The following is a 23,211-nucleotide window of genomic DNA, read 5'->3' on the forward strand; positions in this document are numbered from 1 at the left end:
CAGAAGCCTATTTGTCAATATTTTGTATTTTATACAACAGTTTTTCTTTCTACACTTGCTGTTGCTAAAATGACATGCATCCTAGTATTTAGATAGGGACTATATGAAGAAACCGGTATTTTGGCTCTTTCAACATTTTGAAAATTGTCACGTAAACATATTTTAGTATGTGCTAAATTTATGGTAACTCTGGTTACTACAATATGTTTATGTATGTGGATATAAATAGCATTTTAGTAAAAATATGTGTACATATATTGAGCCTCTGCTCTGAGAATAGTACAGCTGTCATTTTTATAGACCTTTTATCCTGACCCTTGTCCCTACAATCTAAGGACTTTACTCTTAATCCCTTGCCCTACTGTAAATTTATTGGGTAAAATAAGCAAAAGGTAACGCCTCTTTATAAAACTTGGAAAACCTCTGTGTTAGGGTTAAATTATCCTGATTAAATGAGTCCATAATGAAATGCAGAGATTTCCTGACCCTGTACTTCAGAGTTATCAGCCATTAATGGTTTGTCTATGAAATCCCAGCCTTTCACTTAACTATTCCTAAATAGAGAAAATAAAACTAGTCACTTAATATACTTAGGCTACCCTTATGTGGCTTCCTTTCTCCTGCATAGTCACTCTCAGAAGTTTCCTAGTCTGCAATTGAGGAATTTTTAGCTAGTAGAATTTCAGGTAGTGTGTGAAAGAGATTTGCAGGCAACAAGGTCAATTTTTAAAAAGTATGTTACCCAGTTTATTTAGCATAATTTAGGCCCAGGAGTGAGAAGAGAAAGCAGTATTTTGTAGATTTCTGTCTTTGACTGGGCTGATCATTGTTAGGCCAAATTTCTCCCTCATCATTATTCACCAACTAGAGGCCTAGTGGACCAAATTCATGCATGGGGCGGGGAGGGGGGAGGTCCCTCAGCCCAGCCTGCACCCTCTCCAATCTGGGATCCCTCTCGCAATCCGGGACCACTGGCTCCTAACCGCTCACCTGCCTGCCTGCCTGCCTGCCTGCCTGATCGCCCCTAATCGCTCTCCCCTGCCAGCCTGGTCACCCCTAACCACTCTGCCTGCCTGCCTGAACTCCCCTATCCACCTCTGCCTCGGCCCCCGCCACTGTGTCTTTGTCGGGAAGGACGTCCGGAAGACATCCGGTCTATCCAGTCTAATTAGCATATTACCCTTTTATTAGTATAGATGTTTTCTCTGTTTCAGCTTGCATGCCCTGGAGTAGGCAGGCACAACTATTAACTATTGGGAAGTAGAAAGCATATCTAGTGTCCCTAGGCTCAAAGTTTAATGAAAAGGGAACATATTTTGAAACCACCATTTTGACAAACCTACTTTGAAGAGTATAATTAAGACTTTCTGAAAACAGAAGAAAATACTAAATAGTTTCATGCCTTTCCTATGAACTTAAACACTAATCAACAGTTTGCTATTGAGAAATTTAAGCAACAGGCATTCTTGTCCCATCCCTGACCCCTCTCCTCTTCTCTTACTGCTCTCTCTGCTTTCGTGTTTTCTATATTGCTGCTATCCTGATATTGATCTCATCTGAAGCATCATACCCAAAATGCACCAGTTTTTGTCCCTCTTCATTTAGATTACCTTGAGAGATATTTACTCAGATGGGCCACAGAGTCCAACCCACCACTCGAATCCTTCATTTGCCAATGCACTATGGGGACAGGGTGGCTGCAGAGTCTTGTGGTTGGTTAAGACTTACTAGGGGCCCTAAATATCAATTCCCTTGGGTAGTAGCACCTTTAATATATTTATTCTTGCAGAGTTTGAGGGAATGGAACACTGCCAATTATTAAAATGTCTTCTTCGGCCACTAGTGCCCTACAGATTAATTGGTTGCTTTTTTTCTGCACACAGTACCTATAAATATTTCACCAAAATTAATTTTACATCTTATGATAGGAAACTAAAGTTTTTGCAGTCATATAGAAATTGCCTAATTTTAAGTGGAATCTATTTTTTTTCCTATTAATTCTTTTACCACATGAGAAGGTATATAATATCAAAGAGACGATATTATTATAACTACTGTATCATGAGTTCATTTAAAAATGTAACAATCACTTTTGTTTTATAGGACAAATTATTCGGGAGAAAAGAATTATAGAAGCAGTAAATAAAAAAGAAGTAGACTATGAAGTAGGGAATATCCCAACAGAATGGGAAGGTAAGTTTCTGCTTTTAGTGATATCTTCTGGAACTCTTACAATCTGAATCCATAAAACTTTTTTTAAACATTTAATTTCTTTGAAAATTGTGGAGGTGCTACATTTTTGTAAGGGAGCACGATAATGAAATAATAAGGGAACGTATGTATCATGAAAAAACCGTTAAACATTAGCAGAGCTGGGACTAGCGCCAGTGAAGCTCCAAAGATAAAAATTGAAGGTGGTGCTCATTTTCATGTGCTGACACTACATTTGCACAACCCCAGGGGTTGAATCCTATTTCTGACATTCACTACCCACATGAACTTGGGAAAGTAACTCAAACTTCTCAGCCTTACCTTTCTCTTTATAAATTGTAGATAACTTGATGTAGGTAGCATTTGAAGTATTTGTTCAATTTACCATGACCATGTTAGCTGACCTCCTGTTCAGATAAGGATAGACACTCGATCCCTGTCAAACATTGGAATTAAGGTAAAAGATCAAAGAGAGAGAAAAGAGTAGGAGCAGTCTCTCAGGATGGCTGGAACAGTCACATTTGAACTGGTAGCTTGTGGGTGGTTATCTTCAATCCACTACTTAAGCTTCATTGCGGAAAAAGTTCATCTACTTAGAAGAAAATAGAAACCAGCCTGTCAAGAGAAGTATATGGCGAGACACAGACTATTTCCTAGGTTTCCAGCAGCTTTCCAGTTTCCAGTTTCATTGCTTTCTGAATGAAGTTCAGCTGCAAGTCTACCTTTGAGTTCTAAGTACCACCCCACACCCTTGTTATAAATTTTCCCTTTTTCCTTACCAGTTCTTAGCCTAGTGCCTGGCACATAGGGAGGCACATAGTAAGTGCTCGGTAAATATATATTGACTATATGAAATCTAGCTTGAGTTGGCTTTTATTTAACAACTAAAAGAACTTTTTCTAAAATACTAATACCTAATTTAAATATCACTTAACAGTTATCAAGTGTTTACATATATACCTGTTATTATGCCATTGCTTTTAAAAATTGTTATATAGTTTAATCATCATAACAATCCTGAGGTAGACACTGTAATTATACTCATGTAATAGGGAATCTAAGATCAAGAATAATTAGATAAATTGCCTAGGTTGTACAGCTACACACTCTAAGCTGTGGACCGATTGCTTCCTGGTGGGTGTAGCATGATACCTTATATATGGTAGTTACAGGTATTACGTTACTTTTATGCCAGCATGTGAGTGTAAATATTTCCCTGGAAATATATTTTTCTATTTCTTCTTATTAGCTATGAAAATACTAGAACTATGAAAAAGAACATTAAAATGGGTAGATACCATAGACTTTTTGAAGAAATACTGCATATAAACTGGCAACTTTTCGGAGGAGTAAATTGAGCTTTCTTATTTTAACAGACTTTCCAATGTTGTAAGCTACATTTGCAATTCTCAAATAATGCTTGTGCCTTCTTATAATGAGCCTATTTTATCATTTTCCCCAATAATAGTATAGAATTAAAATGTGTATAGAAATAAATTAAGTTATAAATAAACAAATAGGTAATGACATTTTTTAGCCTTTGCAACTTTCAGAGAATTAGAATAAGCTCTAATACTTTTTATGGCTCTGTCCTAATCTAGTAATTCAACATAACTGTCCCGTAGGGCATACCCTAAAAACAAATGTATCACCCACACACTGAAACTAAAATTATTTCTATAGTGTTATATATCAATTAAATGTAAAAAATAAGAAGTTCATACCATGAAAAAGTAAATTGAAGTCTAAGTAAATGCACAAAACACTATATACAGGAAAGGAAAGAGAAAAAGATATTTTAAAGTAAATAGTATCAACACCAAATGAATCTAAAGTACTTTTAGGTCCAGATAAATATTTGTCAATTACTAGTAGCAAAGTACAGGTACCTACAAGCTGCATATACTGCCACAATAATGTATTAGATAGTGTGCCCTTTTCACTTATTTAAAAAATATCTATTGAGGGCCTCTGCATTCATGGGACTTTCCATTCTGGAGTGGGAGAGGGAGGGAGAAGACAATAAACCAGACAAATATCTATATAGTATGTTAAAGAAAATAAAGCAGGGAAAAGGAATAGAGAGCGTTGGAGAAGGCTTTGCAATTTTAAGAAGTATAAGGAAAAGGATTTGCTGAGAAGATGGCTTGAATAAAGGCAGAAGAGGGAGTTGGCCATGCAGATAAACAGCAGAGGAGCATTCCTGGAGAGCAAATGCACAAGCCCTGAGGCAGGAGCATGCTCAGGTGCTTAAGGAACAGCAAGGAAGCAGAGTGACTGGGATAGAGCCAGGGGGAAAGTAATAGATAAGGTTAAGAAAGTAACAGGATGCCCAATCATGTAGGGTGTTACAGGCCAGTTTGAAAAGAGTAGTCAGATGCTCGGGAGTTGTATTTAACAGGGTCACTCTGGCTGCTGCATTGCAAAGAGACTAAGGGGGTCATAGGCAAAACATGGAGACAGAGGCTCTTGGAATAATTTGGGCAAGGAATAATTGTGATCTGCACCAGAGCAACAGTGGGCATGGAAAGAAGTAGGTGCATTCTGTATCTGTTGTAAAAGAAGAGCTGATGGGATTTGCTGACAGATTGGATGTGGAATGTGAAAGAAAGAGAGAAGTCAGTGATGACTCTTAAGCTTTTGGGCCTTACCTGGGAAAATGGAGTTGTTGACTGAGAGAGGCAAGACTGTGGGAGGAGCAAATGTGGGGGGAAATGGGATCAATTTTGGAAATGTTAATTTTGATATGCCTATTATACATCTAAGTAGAGATAGTGAGTTGTATATAAGCCAAGAATTTAGTGGAAAAGTTTCGGTTGCAGATAAAATTTGGGAGTTGACAGCAAATAAATGATAATTAAAGCCAGGAGACTGGATGAGACCACAAAGGGAATGAGTGTAAATAGAAAATGAGAAGTTAAAAGACTGCCCACTCCTCTCCCCCTACTCCCAAGGTTTAGAGACAAGGCAAAAAAGGAACAGCCAGAAAAGTAGGAGGAAAAAAAGAAAAGTGTCATGTGCTAGAAGCCAAATGAGAAAGAAGTGATCAACTATGTCAAATGAGGACTGAGGCCTGAGTTTCTTAGACCTGTGGATTTATAGTTCCCATCAAATTTAGAAAAAAAATTTGCCATCATTTCTTCAATTTTTTTTTCTGTGTCCTTTTCTATCCTCTATTTTGGGGATCCATTTATAATTTTAAGCTGCTTTAAGTTTTCTCACAGCTCACAGATGCGCTGTTCATTTGTGGAGATTTTTCCTCTTTGGGTTTCATTTTGTATAATTTCTCTTGCTGTATCTTCAAGTCCCTATTTACTCTTGTTTTTTTTTGTTGTTGTTTTTTTTTTTTTACCATGTCAAATTCCTATTAATCCAACTGGAGTATTTTTCATTTTAGAGATTGCATTTTTCATCTCCATAATTTTGATATGGGTCTGTTTTATATCTTCCAGGTCTCTACTTAATATATTTTACCTTTTCTCTAGCTTTTTTAACATATGGAGTGCAATAATAACTTTTAATATTCTTGTCTGCTAATTCCACCACCTGTGTCTGTTTTCAGTTGGTTTTGGTTAGCTGATTCTTTTCTCCTCAATATGGGAAGTATTTTTCTGTTTCTTTGTTTGCTCAGCAATTTCTGATTAGATATCAGAAATTTCGAATTTTTGCCTAGTTGGGTACTGGATATTTTTGTTCTCCTATATATGTTCTTGAGCTTTATTCTATGACAGTTAAGTTACTGGGAAACAGTTTGATTCTTTCAGGGCTTGTTTTTAAGATTTGTCAGGTGGATTGGAGCAGCATTTAACCTAAGTCTAATTATTCTGAACTGTTGATGCAAGTAATCAATGCCATATTTTCATACTTAGAAGTAAGTCACAGGTTCTGCCTTTGTTCAAGGGGAAGTGATCACACAAAGGCATGAATACTGTGAGGTAGGGGTTGTGGAGGCAACCTTAAGAATCTGTTCTTTACGCACAATAACGTGAATGACCTTATGAACAACATGTTGAGTAAAATAAGCTAGATGAAAGAGTACATACTGTAAGAATCCACCTATAAGAAATTGTAGATAAGGCAAAACGAATCAATGGTGACAGAAAGTATGTCATTCACGGGGGGTTGTGGGTGGATTAGGGTGTTTGCATATAGTCAGACACTAGAGAACTTTTGGGGATGATGGAAATGTTCTATATACTGATCATGGTGCTGGTTACAAGGTTGTACACATTTGTCAAAATTAATGGAATTGCATATTTAAAATGGTTTCACTGTATTGTATATAAATTGTATCTCAATAAAGTTGATTTAATAAAGAACAGTAATAGCTGTGAGCATCACAAAATTTGTAACTTAAATATGCCAACTAAATCTAATAATATCCTTAAGATATGCTTAAGGGTCAGTAGTTAGAAAATGACTCATATCGCCCTACCCTCTTTGCCTCAGTGGATAGAGCATCAGCCTGCAGACTGAAGGGTCCCGGTTCAATTCCAGTCAAAGGCACACACCTTGGTTGCAGGCTCTATCCCTGGCACAGGTTGGGACCGTATGGGAGGCAACCACTCGATGTGTCTCTCTCACATCGATGTTTCTCTCTCTCTCTCTCTCTCTCTCTCTCTCTCTCTCTCTCTCTCTCTTCCCCCCCCCCCCCCCCGCCTCCACCCACCCCCTTTTCATGCTCTCTAAAAATCAATGGAAAAATATTCTTGGGTGAGGTTTAACAAAAAACAAACAGAAAATGACTCATTTCATTTGAAGAATTTTCACAATTTAAAAATGTAGATTTTTTAATATTTATAGTTCTTTGTGATATGTCAACACTCAGAACTGGCAAAGATCATTTTTTAAAAGGTGAAGCTTCATTATGGTGTCTTTCCCTTAAGTAAAGTAAACAACACATATTTCTATAATATCTTTTATATGCAGACTATTGGTGACCTTTCTATACTTTTAGTTCTGAATGGTCTACTGAATCTGGTGATGAATGTCTCATTTACCTTAACCCCTGTTGGCAATGCTTCTAAAAGTATATTAGCTATTTTCAGGGTCTGTGGAGATTTGTAGAATGTATGCTTCATGAAGTATTTTCCTGTCTGCTTCTTCTAGTCCCTTTTAGTTATTAATGGGAGCTTTAATTCGCATGCTCACTTTCATGCTCATTATAGTGAGTTATATTCCAATAAGGATATTAAAGTTCAATGAAAATCTTATGCATACTAATGAGAATGCAAAGGAACATTGATGAAGGAATGCTATGATCTTAGGGCATAAACCGTCCAGTTGTCTTGCTAAATTCTATTCAAACAATGGTTATATTTTAATGAGGACTGATACAGAACCCACCTTACAGATATAATTACCAATGGTAAAATCATTATATAATTTATAATTGGATACAGGTTCAGTTCCAGATTATTCTGAGGTAAAAAAGAAAGACAAAAGTAGTGATTTGATATTAATGCTTATTTTTATTCCTTCCTCCTCCTAAATTTTATCAACCTTCAGCAGGACATTTCCTTTTTTGTACATAGTGAATGGGAAACTAGGGATGATTATATAATTGAGTCACATTGAAAATTTCCAGTTGTAAACCTTTCTTGAATAGCCATCAACCATCATCTCAAGAAGACATTTCAAGTATCTGGTTATTGTAGAATTATAAATATATAAATTTATTTCAGTAATTGCTTTTATGTAGATTAAAGATTTTTTTCCCTTCAGCCATTTAAAATAAAGCCAAAGGAAGCCCTTATATCTTTTCTTGGAGATTAGTGTCCCATGAGAGTGAATAGTCTAGGTCAGTGGTCAGCAAACTGCGGCTCGCGAGCCACATGCAGCTCTTTGGCCCCTTGAGTGCGGCTCTTCCACAAAATACCGACTTCTGCGCATGGGCCACGAAGTTTCAATCGCGTATGTTGCGCCCGCACGTGGTATTTTGTGGAAGAGCCACACTCAAGGGGCCAAAGAGCCGCATGTGGCTCGCAAGCTGGAGTTTGCCGACCACTGGTCTTGGTGGTACTTAATGCATTATCTGAATTATATTATATTCTTACATTTATGAATGAATTTTATAAACTTATCCAAAACCAGTAAGCTTTAGAAAATACATATCAGACTTTCCTCAAACTATTAATGTACCTTGGAATTGAAAAGAATATTTGGATTTTATCGAGATATTTTTGTTTTTCTAACCGTTAAGAAAAACTGAAAATGTTATTTATAGACTCATCAATAAGACAAATTGTTGTTTTTAGTTGTTTTTCTCATGGTGATAGTAACTATGCATTGTGCCATTATACTTTTTAGCATGATCTAATGCCAACAGTGTGTGTTCACAGACTCTAGAATACATGACAATCATTAGTAAAAAGTATAATAGCAAGTAATATGAAAGGGTTTTGAATCAACATATACAGTTGTTGCTAAAAGAATTATATTAACTAGAGGCCTGCTGCACGAATTCATGCACCAGTGGGGTCCCTGGGCCTGGCCTGCAGGATCAGGTCAAAACTGGCTCTCCGACATCCCCCGAGGAGTTCTGTATTGCGAGAGAACGCAGGCCAGGCCAAGGGACCCCACCAGTACATGATCAGGGTCGGGGAGGGACGCAGGAGGTTGGCCAGCCGGGGAGAGAACATGGGAGGGCTCCAGGTGTGTCCGGCCCATCTTGCTCAGTCCCAATCAGCTGGACCCCAGCAGCAAGCTAACCTGACCAGAGTGTCTGCCCCCTGGTGGTCAGTGCACGGCATAGCAACTGGTCGACCAGTCGACTATCTGTCCCCTGGTGGTCAGTGCACATCATAGCGAGCGGTTGAGCAGCCTTAACATATCATTAGCATATTACGCTTTGATTGGTTGAACGGACAACCGGACACTTAGCATAGTAGTCTTTTATTATATAGGATATTATATAGGATGGTAGCACTAGCACATGGGTTGGCAATTGTTTTTATTTAAATGCCAGATAGTAATTATTTTAGGCTTTCTGGGCCATGTGGTTTGTTACAACTACTCAACTTTACTGTTGTAGCACAAAAGTAGCCATAGAAAATATGTAAACAAGTAAGTGTGGCTGTGTTCCAATAATACCTTTTTTAAAATAGATATAGTTTTTATTCATTTCAGAGAGGGAAAGAGAGATAAACATCAATGTTGAGAGAGAATCATTGATTGGCTATCTCCTGCATGCCCCCAACTGGGGATCAAGCCTACAGCCTGGGCATGTGCCCTGACGGGGAATGGAACTGTGACCTCTTGGTTCATAGGTCGACACTCAACCACTGAGCCACACTGACAGGGCAAAACCTTTTTTTATGGTTACTGACTTTGAGTTCTATGTAATTTTCACATGTCATGAAATATTGTTCTTCATTAGCTATATATGGCTTGCAAGCTATAGTTTGCCAACCCTTGACCTACCAGTTGATATTTCTGAATTAAGTTTTTAATCTAGATTAAAATTGAAGATTTATTGCTTAAAAAGAGTTGTAAGGCTCATGTTGAATTATTTTAAAAGAAGCCTCTTTTATAGAAAAAAAATGCCTATAAGTATAGTTAAGTCAGTTTTATTTTGACTTCAAAGAGGCAGTTGAAAAATTTCATAAACCACTTCTTTCCTTGATTGCACAGAGGAATCTTACTGCTACTAACCTGGATTTTCTAATGCAGGTTAAAATTCCATTAAGACAATTTTTTTAGTGGAAGTATTCATTCAACAGCTGTATTAAGTATCAACTCTTTCACCATAGCTGGTTTGGTTCAGTGTATAGAGCGTTGGTCTGCAAACCAAAGGGTCCCGGGTTCGATTCTGGTCAAGGGCACGTATGCCGTACTTACACTAACTTGAATTCAGATGATTGTATGAGGTATGATGTTACTAGTAGGTATGAAGATGTCCCCTGTTTACCCTCCCAACTGTTGCATTTTTTTCATGACACAGATCATCTTCTGATATGTTTGTGTGTTTCTTTTCTGAACTCCCTTCACTAGTATATATACTATGGAGAGAGGGAATTTATGTTTGGTTCTCTGTTGTTTAGGCATTTCCAGTGCCTAAAACAATATATAACAGTTTCTCAATAAATATTTGTGTTATGCATGAATGAATAAAATGTTTGTGCAAGTTACAGGAAACTTACATTAAAAATTTTTTTTTCTAGCTTGGATTAGAAAAACAAGAAAAACTCCACCTACAATGGAGGTAAGAATATATAAGGATAATATTCAAATAGCATGTGTTTATAATGCTGTGTTTCTCAATTGGGAATTTTTACTCCTAGGGATACATGAAGCCTCAGAATAAACATGGTGCATCTTGCCAAAGTGTTCATTTTACTCCATAGAAAATAATTTAAAACATTTTTATAATAAAATAAATGTACAATTATGGAATTTAACAAAATTAGTAGAAAAATTTAAATTAAATAATAAAATTTTAAAAAAAATGAAAACATTTTTTAGAAACTTTGGACTTACAGCAGCTTGCGTCAGGACATTTCCTCTGGCCTCTGAGAGTTCTCTGTTCTGATACAGATCCTTTGGGGGAAAAGTTTGGGAAACACTAAATATCTTGGGCCTATCCAAATCGTGTTCTGCTTATTTGCTCTTATTGTATATAAAACTTAAAAAATTCATAATTTTATATAATTTTAATTCTATCAAGTATTCAAAGAAACTTTTAAATATCCAATAAGATTATAACATGTAGCACTTAGTAATTACTAGTTGAGTTGTCTTTTTATTTAAGACTTTAAAACAGCGGTCGCCAGCAGGTGGTCCGTGAGGTCTGAAAGGTTGGCTACCACTGCTTTAAAAACATAGTTTTGGTAGTATGCTGAATAAAAAGCATAGCAGTGCTGTGGCATATGTGTTTGTAAAACATGTTAATTTTACAATTTTTATTTTATTTTATTTTTAAATCTTTATTGTTCAGATTATTACAGTTGTTCCTCTTTTTCCCCCCCTCATAGCTCCCCTACACCCATTCCCACCCCACCCTCTGCCCTTACCGCCCCCCAGCCCCCTCCGCCCTCATCCATAGGTGTATGATTTTTCCCCAGTCTCTTCCCGCACCCCTCACACCCCTTTCCCACTGAGAATTGTCAGTCCACTCCCTTTCTATGCCCCTGATTCTATTATAATCACCAGTTCATTCTGTTCATCAGATTATTTATTCACTTGATTTTTAGATTCACTTGTTGATAGATGTGTATTTGTTGTTCATAATTTGTATCTTTACCTTTTTCTTCTTCCTCTTCTTAAAGGATACCTTTCAGCATTTCATATAATACTGGTTTGGTGGTGATGAACTCCTTTAGCTTTTTCTTATCTGTGAAGCTCTTTATCTGACCTTCAATTCTGAATGATAGCTTTGCTATATAAAGTAATCTTGGTTGTAGGTTCTTGGTATTCATCACTTTGAATATTTCTTGCACTCCCTTTTGGCCTGCAAAGTTTTTGTTGAGAAATCGGCTGACAGTCGTATGGGTACTCCCTTGTAGGTAATTGATGTCTTTCTCTTGCTGCTTTTAAGATTCTCTCTTTGTCTTTTGCTCTTGGCATTTTAATTATGATGTGTCTTGGTGTGGTCCTCTTTGGATTCCTTTTGTTTGGGGTTCTCTACACTTCCTGGACTTGTAAGTCTATTTCTTCCACCAGGTAGGGGAAGTTTTCTGTCATTATTTCTTTAAATAGGTTTTCAATATCTTGCTCTCTCTCTTCTTCTGGCACCCCTATAATTCAGATGTTGGTACGCTTGAAGCTGTCCCAGAGACTCTTTACACTATCTTCATATTTTTGGATTCTTTTTTCATTTTGCTTTTCTGGTTGGGTGTTTTTTGCTTCTTCGTATTTCAAATCTTTGACTTGGTTCTTGCGATCCCCTGGTCTGCTGTTGGGACTCTGTATAATATTCTTTATTTCAGTCAGTGTATGCTTAATTTCTAGTTGGTCCTTTATCACAACATCGAGGGTCTCACTAGATTTCTTGAAGATCTCATTAAGTTTATTGGCGGTTTCTAGAAAATTCTTGAAAAACCTTAAAAGTGTAGTTTTGAAGTCTATATCCAGTCATTTGCTTTCCTCCATTTCTGTCATTTGTGACCTGTTTCTTAGTCTCCACATTTTTTATGCTTCGCTGTGTAGATAGAGTGGCTTTCTGTGCTAAATGTCCTATAGGGCCCAGTGGCTCAGCCTCCCCAATTACCTGAGGTGGACACTCTTGGTGCACCCCTTTGTGGGTTGTGTGCACAGTCTTGTTGTAGTTAAGCCTTGATTGTTGTAGGTATCACTGGGAGGAATTTACTTCCAGGCCAATTGGCTGTGAGAATCAGCAGTGTCTACGGTGGGAGAACTTCTGTGCTGGAGACACCTTTATGGAGCAAGACTTGCTTCAGTGGGGCTTTGGTGCTGAGTATGCCTCTTGAGTATGTCCCTTATGGATCTGAGGAGTTGTAATCTGGATGGTCTCACTCTGATCACTGGGTACACTGGCACTTGGATCTCTAAGGAGGTGCTAATTTAGCCTCTGCCTGAGGCTACCCAGCAGGAGCTACAGAGAGATCTGCAGATTCCTCTTCTTTGTTTGGGATTTGGAGGTGCCCAGATGAGGCCCAGGTGTGAAGCAATGCAAGCTGCTGTGGGGCCTTGGGCCTTCTTTTGGATGTTCTGGGTCTCTCTGACCCAGCTTCAGTTTGTTAGGTAATTTTAGATTGCAAAGGGCCAGGCCATTCATATACAAAAGCCTCTAAGCAGAGCTTGGGTGGGGCGGGGTCTCAGGAAATCAACAGGGCGGAGCAAACAGCTATGGCTGATCCTCAGCCCTGCCTTAAGAGGCCCCGGGTCTCAGTGTCCCGTGGTAGTCACTGCAAGCACCTCTGAGAGAAAGCCGCCCGCCCTTGAGTTCTGCCCGATGCCAGACAGTCCAGTTTCTCCCCGTATGAGTCTGGGTCCCCAGAGACTCGCCCGGAACTGGAGTTCAAGGCCGTCGGGAGCTTGTGTCCCCCTCCTGATTGAAAAAGACAGCCGCATCCTCAGTTGCCAGCCCTTTCCACGTGTGCCTCCGTACCTCTGCACTTTACTTCCGCACTTCGTCTGAGTCTCAGTGTGCTTTTCTCTTTCCTTCTAGTTGTAGAATTTTCACTCAGCCAGCCTTCCTGTGGTTCTGGATGATGTCCATTTTGTCTTTTAGTTGTATTTTTGAAGTGGTTGTGCGAGGCAGCAATTTCAGGTGTTTACCTATGCCACCATCTTGGTTTCTCCTATAATTTTTATTTTAAAACAATAGCATAAAGTGTTATAAAATATTTTGTAAGAAATGTATTTCATAAAAGGAAAATTTCCAAATTCACTAGTATACTTCCTATTCCTTTTCTCCTACTACTTAGGACTTCCCTCCTCTTTTATTTCCCCTATTCCCTCACTACTACAAACCCTTGACAACATAAGTTAGCTCCAACACTCAGCCCCCACTTGTTGGGAAGTGCGGTATTCCAGGGAAGAACTCATAATGACCATAAGTTGGAATACCTATCTTTACTTGCTCCATTCCTCCTGCACTGACCACATCAATGTTTGTCTGGCCAAGGTCTGAGTGATCACATCTCTAAGCTCATCTCTAGCTTTGTATGTTGCTCCCACCTTGCCCTGTTCTACTGTTCATTGACCCTTCTTTCTAATGTCAGTGAAGCTTGGAATAAAAAGGGGAAAAAGTCAATGTGATCCAAGATTAGAAGTATCACCAGTGGTTTACATTGCTAGGGTGGATCCAGGAGCCCTTTGATTCACCTTCTGTTGGTCATAAGAGGTACTGTTCTTAGAGCAAAGGCATTTCTTCTATCATCAGAACTTTGAAAGCTTTCTTCTATGGAAACATTGATATGAAAAGTGAGTAGATGGAGGCTACTGCAATACTCTGGCCTAAGGTACCACCCTTGTGAATTTTAGGTAATCCCAGCATTTCAACCTTTAATATCTAAAAAGGAGCCCTCTCTTGCCTCTTTTCTAATGTGCTATTAATCACATCATTCTTTAAGCTCTTCTGTACCCTCCCCAACACACACACACACACACACACACACACACACACACACACCTATTCCTCCCTCTTGACACTTTCCATTGTGTTTCAGGAATTTCTATTTCTTTGTTAGCAAATTACCCTGCACCTTAAATATTATCCTAAGAACTTTCTCTACCACATAGTTTATTTTGCTGTTGTAATAGTTATGGTATGGTCCAGTGTTGCTAGCCCTGCAGCCATTCTTTTTTTTTTTTTAATATATTTTTATTGATTACCGAGTAGAAGGGAGAGGGAGAGAGAGATAGAAATACCAATGATGAGAGAGAACCATTGATCGGCTGACTCCTGCACGCCCCCTACTGGGGATCAAGCCCACAACTCTGGGCATGTGCCCTGACCAGGAATTGAACTGTGGCCTCCTGGTTCATTGATCAGTGCTCAACCACTGAGCCATGCCGGTTGGGTTGCAGCCATTCTTTTGTTTTACTCTTTTCATACTCTGCTCTGGCCTATAATGTGTTGATCTTGCAGTTTAACAATCATATTTCTGAATTCTTAAGGCCCTATTCACTATTTCTTCAAATAACTGGCTTTTAAAGGAATTCTCTCTACCTAGTATTATTATGTTCATTTTATAAGTTACAGAATTGAAATGTCTTAAAATTGACTGTTACAAAATTTACTAGGCAACTGAAAAATGCACGGGAGTACGCAGAGATTCAGGATAAACCCATTTATTTTCAGATGTTTCACATGTACTAGTACAGTGACTCAGGGGAGCCTGTTTCCAAATCCTGAGCCCCTGAATATGGAGCAAGCTTTTCCTTTATACCCTTTGGTTTCTTTGTCCCCCAAATATGGATCAGACTTCCGGACCTTTTGCGGGCTTTGGAAAAAGCCCCGTGTGTTGGGATGGGGGACTTGAGACCACACCTAAAGGCCTGGCCTGGTGCCAGGGCTAATAACTCCCTCCAAGGGTTTTGTATTGTTCATGGTTTATGGCCTCTGTAAAATGGGAGTGTTTAGGTAAATAGGTCTTGCAAGACCAAATAAGGAAGGGGCAGTGAGTTAATTATCAGCTAGCAAGAATGTGCATTGAAAGGCAGGCAGGTTACTGGCACAGATTCAGATTGCTAGCCCCCTCCCCCCAAAAAATGTATTTTTATGTTCCCCATCATTCCCCCCACCCCACCCCTGCCTTGATCCTTAAAAGCTGATTTTCAGCCTTGGGGATTCAATAGAAAGACTCAAAGCTAGGGAGTAGGGTGTTCAGCAGCTCAAGTCTTTTTCATCTTCATCACTCAAACTATTGTAATGGCAGTCCAGAGATCAGGTCTGGAGTAACATCTGGGGCTTCAGGGCTTGCTGATTCTATCTCTATTAGCTGTTCTAAAACCCCTTGGCTTTCTTAGAGGAAGGGAGAGGGACTCTATACAGGTTTCTTCATTTCCGGCTTCAAAGCAGTTGGAGTGGTGAGAAGCACGTCTCAGGGTCCCACCTATTTCTTCTCCAGTTGGCCCATCATCCTTGGTCTGCTCATGTCTGTCTAACTGCCTAACACATCCCCTCAAGGATCCTACTGATGAATTCTTTCAGGGAAAGTGGACGTCAGTGGGCTCCTCTGACTACTTCCATGCTAAGGAGGGATGAAATTTTCTTTCAGAGCCAAGAGATCCTTGATCTCTGTCAGAGGGACGATGAGGCCTGGGCATGGAAGGAGGTGGGCTTGTGACCTGGCAGAGACAAACTGTATTATAAAATTTAGTATTATTGAGCAGTTAGAACAGCAAGAATTACAATAAATGGTCTGATGGAAGGGAAAGAAAACATTTCAGTTCTAACAATTTCCTATTGAAATAGAATTTTTCTCCTTAAAATCACCCTTATGTTTATTAAAAAGCCAAATTAAGACCTATTTATCTATTGCTTTCAATTTGGTCTTATTGTTTGCATAAACACAAGAATGGTGACTGACCGCCTTTGCCAGAATTTTATAATTTGAGTCTCAATGTGCCTTTTAGGGCAGGGAAGCCAAGCCATCCAGCTACCATCAGGCCTGCCTGCAATATCTGTTGGGTTAGGTGAATTCTTACCTGCAGCGGCTCCACCTGGGCTGCACCCTAGGCTTCAAGGCCCATCTCAGCAGCCCTCCTACTCATCATGGCCTAGAACAGTGATGGCGAACCTATGACACGCGTGTCAGAGGTGACACGCGAACTCATTTTTTTGGTTGATTTTTCTTTGTTAAATGGCATTTAAATATATAAAATAAATATCAAAAATGTAAGTCTTTGTTTTACTATGGTTGCAAATATCAAAAAATTTCTATATGTGACATGGCACCAGAGTAAAGTTAGGGTTTTTCAAAATGCTGACACGCCGAGCTCAAAAGGTTCGCCATCACTGGCCTAGAGTGTGTGGGGGTTCTGAAGGGACACAGAGGCACCCTCGTTGCTCCCCTTCCACTCTGACCAACCGCCAGTGATGGCAGGGTATGGGCCTGATGCTCCAGCGCCATCCATTTTAAGGGCTACCAAGCAAGATACCTGGCTTTCTCCATGGCACTCTTATTGGCTTCAAGTCTTCAGAGTCCACACAGGACTCTTTAAAACATGGCATTCCAGTCAAAGTTTTCAGTCAATAAAACCACCATTGGAAACCGGTCTTACTGAATTTATGCAAAGAAATGCATTGCCATGATTCAGTCATTAAGAATTGCCAAATTTTGGAGGGATCATATAGGGAGAAAAATACACTAACCTACTTTAAGATCTTCTGCTTTTCCTTGCCAGTCAGTCCTTTCCATGGACTCTTCAGAAGATGTAATATTTTTCCAAATGCATTATAACAAAACAGTGTAACTGTCTCCAAATGACAAGAAGAAATTTAATATGACACGGTTACAGATTTCATTATAATGCAGATGACATGAAATGTTGTCCTTTCTGTAAAACCCAACATTCTATAATATCAATTCACTATTTCTTCAAATAACTGACCTTTAAAGGAGTTCTCTCTACCTAGTATTATTATGTTCATTTTATAAGTTACAAAATTGAAATGTCTTAAAATTTATACTTTCCATATTTAATTCTACTTTTCTGTGGACTTAAATTGCAAAGGTGGAATGTATATGTGTTTGGAAAACTAGATCCCTACCCCCAACCTCGCATTATCACTTTGGGGAATAGAGTGGAAATGGGTAAGAAAACTGTGGCATGTTCATACACTGGGTTATGAATGAAGTAGAGCTGCATGAATGAAGTAGAGCTGCATGTATCAACATGGATAAATCTCAGAAACATGATATGTATTGAGCAAAAAGAGCAAGTTGAATAAGATTTTATACAATATGATGCCTTGTATATAAAGTTTAAAAGCAGGGAAAAAATAATGGACTATCAAGTAAAGTTAGTGAGTTAAACAAATGAGTTTACTTTCTCTTCAAGCCTAATGAAAATAACAGTGAAGGAATTTATATTAAAAAGCATAAACCTAAATTGAAGAGGCGCAAAATAGCAACAGTGCTTCAGAAGCTGGAAAGCAGATGAACAACTGGTAACAGATTTAGCAAAACTGAGAATAACTCCTCTGGCAGAGGAGAAAGCCCAGAAGTAACCCAATTTAAATTGTAAAACCCCAGAATGCTTAGTAATTGGCAGTGCCGGGAAACTCTGAAGGTGGACTTGAGGCTTATGCTAAAAATCTTTTTAGGAAGTAATTAGATACTAACAAATAAATGTAGAAGAAATAATAGAGTTGAAAAACCAGCATTTATTAACTGTTATTAATTCAGGGGGAAATCATTACTGAATACTAAAACCATTGGGTCAAATTGGAGAATAGAAGGTTTACATGGTTTCAAGGTAGCCCCCTGAAAATTACTTATTAATTACAATGGGTAAAAAGACATCTGTAGTGGGCAAATCTGGAGTATACCACCTTAACCAAGTGGTCAAAATTATACCAGGTAAAACAACTACAAAGGACAGTATTGGGATAATTGGTGAAGTTTGAACATGAGCCATATATTAAGAATAGCATTGTATCAATGCTAAATCTGAAGGAAAAGAAAAGGATGCTGTTATATTCCCTTTGTAAAAGTCGGAAACCTAGGCAACTTCTCTACCCAGTTGAAAACTGTAATTTTATTCATGGGAAAGTGAAAACAGAGGAATTAAATGAACACATACAAACTGAACATATCAAGTGAGGTTGAATTATAAATAAGCACATGGGAAATAAATAGAATTCATTTATTATCTCTAAGAAAAACAGAGTTTGAGTAGCAAAAGAAAAGTAATTCCAATATACTAGATAACTCCCTTGTTCATAGTGTTTACTCATAATATAAATATTGAATATTGATCTACAACTATATTGAGAATATTAAGCCACAAGAATGATGGGAAAAGTCTTCATTTTTAATAATGAGAAGTTAATGTACAATGTTTAAAACTGAAAAGTAAAGAATTAATAATATGAGAATGTTATTTAGATAAAATGGAGGGGTCAGTATGCTTTATAGCTATCAAACACATTTGTGGCTCCCTGGTTTATATATACTATAACCATAAACATTAGCTAAAAGAATATAAAGTAGTTTCTTCTGGGGAGAGGAAAATGTTATTTTTAATAAAAAGCCTTTTAGAACGACCTGGTCCTACAAACTATGTGAGTATATAACTTTGATTTTAAAAAAATAATTTTTAAAAACACATACACAATGTTATAGATGAAGGGTAGGAAACTTTTTCTTTAAAGCGCCAAATAGCCTGGCCGGTGTGGCGCAGTGGTTGAGCGTCAAGCTAGGAACCAGGTCACAGTTCGATTGCCGATCAGGGCATATGCCCAGGTTGCGGGCTCCATCCCCAGTGGGGAGCATGCAGGAGGCAGCCTGTCAATGATTCTCTATCATTGATGTTTCTATCTCTCTCTCTCTCTCTCTCTCCCTCTCCTTTCCTCTCTGAAATTAATAAAAATATACTTTTTTAAAAGCACCAAATAGTAAATATTTCTGACATTGTGAGACAGTCTTGGTTGCAACTCTTTTAACTTTGCCATTTTAGTGTCAAAGCAGTTATAGATAATATGGAAACAATTATTCAATAGAACTTTATTTACAAAACAGGTGGCAGATAGATCCTAGTTTGCTAGACCCTGCTATTGTTCAGTGGTTTTCAAATTGGGATACCTGTACCCCTGGGTACATAAAGGCTTCCTATGCAATATACAGGTATAGATAGACTTTAAAGAATTTATTTCCATATTCTCTCTTTCCATATGTCATCTTCCCTAAAAATGATCTGCATAAGAACTTCTTCTTGTCTGCCAGTTTTCCTTTCTGACTTATTTCTTAATCATCTCTCACTTTTCAAAAAGAAAACCTTACTCCTTGTCCATATTAAATCTTATGATAGTGCATTGCCTTGGGGTTTAAAAATCTCCAGGGCACTAAAATGAAGAGACTGTTGGAGAGTGAATCTCTCCCTCAGGAGAGTCCTGTGAGAGCAAAGCAGAGAAAACTTCAATAAAAATTATTGAAGGGACAACACTTTATTTCATCCAGGCAACAAACTCATACAAGGCTCCATACCTTATAGTTTCTCTTTCTAGCTAGCTAGCTAGCTGTCCATTTATCTATGTTAAAATTAAAATTCACAAGTGAGAAGGTTGTCATGGGGACACATAATAAAACATTTATTTGAATTTTAAAAGTTAAGTTAGACTTTCTCTGACACAGTAAGTCAGATTTGGCTGATTGGGTTTGACAATGAGGACAGGCCTTGCCAATTAAGTTATATGGTTATATTTTCCATAAATTGAATAAGCTAAACTGAGGCTTCAAGGCTTTGACAAAACATATTTAAAGCATGCATACAATATGCAATAAACTGGAAAATACATTCTTTGCCATTATTTAAATGTCAACTTAAATGTGCAAGGTAGTACATAGTTTTCAAAAGTTTTAGGAAATAAGTGTGCAAAAAAATTTAGAAAACTACTGCTACTATTGTTTATGAATATGCAAAGATGTAGTGAAAGTATAAAAATACTCCTGAAATACTTAAAATTCTAAAATATCAAAGTCATTTAAGGAATTATCATAGTAATATGCATAAGAAACAATCATTGCCGAAACCGGTTTGGCTCTGTGGATAGAGCGTCGGCCTGCGGACTGAAAGGTCCCAGGTTCGATTCCGGTCAAGGGCATGTACCTGGGTTGTGGGCACATCCCCACTGGGAGATGTGCAGAAGGCGGCTGATCGATGTTTCTCTCTCATCGATGTTTCTGACTCTCTATCTCTCTCCCTTCCTCTCTGTGAAAAATCAATAAAATATATTTAAAAAAAAAAAAAAAGAAAAAAAAAAGAAACAATCATTGTGGTGGCCCAGTGTTTGGCATTCCTCTTTAAAGCCTTGATCCTTTTTTAAATTCATTTGGTTAATTCTTCAGCACCTGGCATGTGCTTAATAACCAACATAATTTCTTTGTAGACTTCTGTTGTACATACCACCCCTCCTAGATATCATAACTGTTAAATTATATTTAGATTCTATTTTTGGTATCAATTTTTCCTCTGTGAAACTGAATTAGTTTGTTTCTTTAAGGCAGCAAGGAAAACACATTCCCATATTGCCTTCAGAAATTGGATCGTATTGCAAGGTCACACAGGAGCATTCAGTGGTACAGTCACTCTGGAATCTGGTTTCCAAGACTAGAAAGGATATATCCTGAGCTTGATCAAAGTCCCATTCTTTATTTACCTACTCACATATTTACAAAGAGGTGGTTGAATGGGTTTATTGCCAGATTTTTATGCCAGTCATTTGACCTCTCTCATGCCTAACCCAGTTGAACCTGCCTTTGACCAGGCACAGGAACAGGCTCGTCCCCACTTGGAGTGCCTGAGGCTCTGCAGTTTAAACCTCTGCCAGTGTAATTGTGGGGCATTTTTGTGACTCTTTGGCTTGGCCTGTACCATAGCTTAACTTGATTTTTTTCCTTTGTTTTATTAAAACATTAATATAACAATAATTTATAAAATAGAAATAATGAGCCCTAGCCGGGTTGGTTCAGTGGATAGAGTGTCGGCCTGTGGACTAAAGGGTCCCAGGTTCGATTCCGGTCAAGGGCATGTACCTTGGTTGCGGGCACATCCCCAGTAGGGGATGTGCAGGAGGCAGCTGATCGATGTTTCTCACTCATTGATGTTTCTGGCTGTCTATCCCTCTCCCTTCCTCTCTGTAAAAAATCAATAAAATTTATTTTTTTAAAAATAGAAATAATGAATTACCCCAAATCCTGTGGCTGGCTACATAACTTTTAACATTAACAAGTGAGTTTACCCATGCATACATTGGTGCATAACTGTAATTTTGATATACTTATTATTTTGTATTGATTCTGTAGTCCTATCATAATGAATAAAAGCAAACACTTGAAACAGTAATGTAACACTTAGAGATGCCTTTCTATGTGCCTTCTTTGATACCTCTAGCTTTGTAAAAACGAAAATATAAAATTTGTCAGGCTTAGAAAACTGTAGTTAGAAATGAAAGTAGCCCTAACTGGTTTGGCTCAGTAGAGAGAGCATCAGCCTGCGGACTGAAAGGTCCTAGGTTTGATTCTGGTCAAGGGCATGCACCTTGGTTGCGGGCACATCCCCCGTAGGGGGTGTTCAGGAGGCAGCTGATCGATGTTTCTCTCTCATAGATGTTTCTAACTCTCTATCTCTCTCCCTTCCCCTCTGTAAAAAAAAAAAAAGAAAAGAAAAGAAAAGAAAATTAATAAAAAATATTTTAAAAGAAGAAATGAAAGTATATCATTTGAGTGTTTTGAGCTCTTCATGCACTTTTAACCATAAGCTAGTGTGCTTCTCTAACTGTAGGTATTTACTTATATATCATGCAAGAAAATTTTATGCCAGTTTGTGTTATAAATTTTTTTGTTTTCAAAACATCAATTTTAGGATCCTAAAAAGTAGTATCTCAAATTTCAAGCATCCACACATCTCCCTCTAAAAGGATTGCTTCCTGTATAGTCTATGCAAAGCTGAGGTCTGAGTTTGAGCTTAGGTTATTTTTAGCACATTTTTTCTTCTCTTTTGAGCTTTATCTGACTTTTAAGGAGCAGGACAGAAAAGGTGTTGTTTTTAAGTTGTAATAAATAAAGTCCTATTCATTATTTTTAGATATACTTGTACTCAATTCTTCTGAGATTGCATTATAACTTACTAGGTGCATATTTAGAAGTATACAGAATTAGTTCTGAGTAGTTTACCTTCTGAGTCATATATCATCAGTTACTAAGACAAGTCTTATTTCAGTTTTAGAACTGGGCTTACATCCAGAGTGAAAAAGGTTAAGGGAGTTAAAATGAGGTTAGGGGGGTTTTTTTAATTCACTTTTTTTCCCCCAGTTATCTCACCAAAACAATTTCTTGTGATTTTCTTCTTATTCTTTTTATGCTGGAGAAGTAATGATTTTCCTTATAATTTAAAAATAAAAATAAATAAATTGCTGCTGACCACTTTTATCAGATATAATTTGATTTATTTAAATGGGAGAGTGGGATAATGATGTTTAAGAAAATGGTATTGATTTCTTTGGTGATGTACCCTCTAGGACATCAAGCCACAGTTGATTGCCTCTGATTTTATTATGTCTGTAGGCATGCCAGATTTTATTCTCAAATGCATATTATGACCATGATAAAACACTGTACTCATTTGCTAACTATATGATGTTGCTATGGTAATAAGGAATTAGGCATTTTTATATATTTTTTCAGATATTTATGTGTTCATTTCATTCAAATATACTTAATTTCCTTCTCCAATATCACATTCTGGTGTCACTATGATGCATTTCTTTACCAGTATTCCAAAACATGAGTAAATGGATATGTCATCCAGAGCAGGGTTTTTCAGCTTATGGGATACATTAGTGGGTTGTGAAATCAATTTAGTGGGTTA

The 23,211-nt window shown here is 37.8% G+C and overlaps 1 protein-coding gene across 1 annotated transcript in view; it reads left to right on the top strand.

The window, feature by feature from the left end:
- Positions 1-23,211, top strand: part of NDUFAF2 (NADH:ubiquinone oxidoreductase complex assembly factor 2) — a 94,389-nt gene that overhangs the window by 57,113 nt on the left and 14,065 nt on the right. The window contains exons 2-3 of the mRNA XM_081089606.1: positions 2,104-2,193; positions 10,374-10,414. Coding sequence (XP_080945732.1) covers positions 2,104-2,193; positions 10,374-10,414 — 131 coding nt within the window. The remainder of the gene's footprint in view (positions 1-2,103; positions 2,194-10,373; positions 10,415-23,211) is intronic.

This window comes from Myotis nattereri, assembly GCF_964212035.1.
Source record: "Myotis nattereri genome assembly, chromosome: 4".
Taxonomy (NCBI): Eukaryota; Metazoa; Chordata; class Mammalia; order Chiroptera; family Vespertilionidae; genus Myotis; species Myotis nattereri.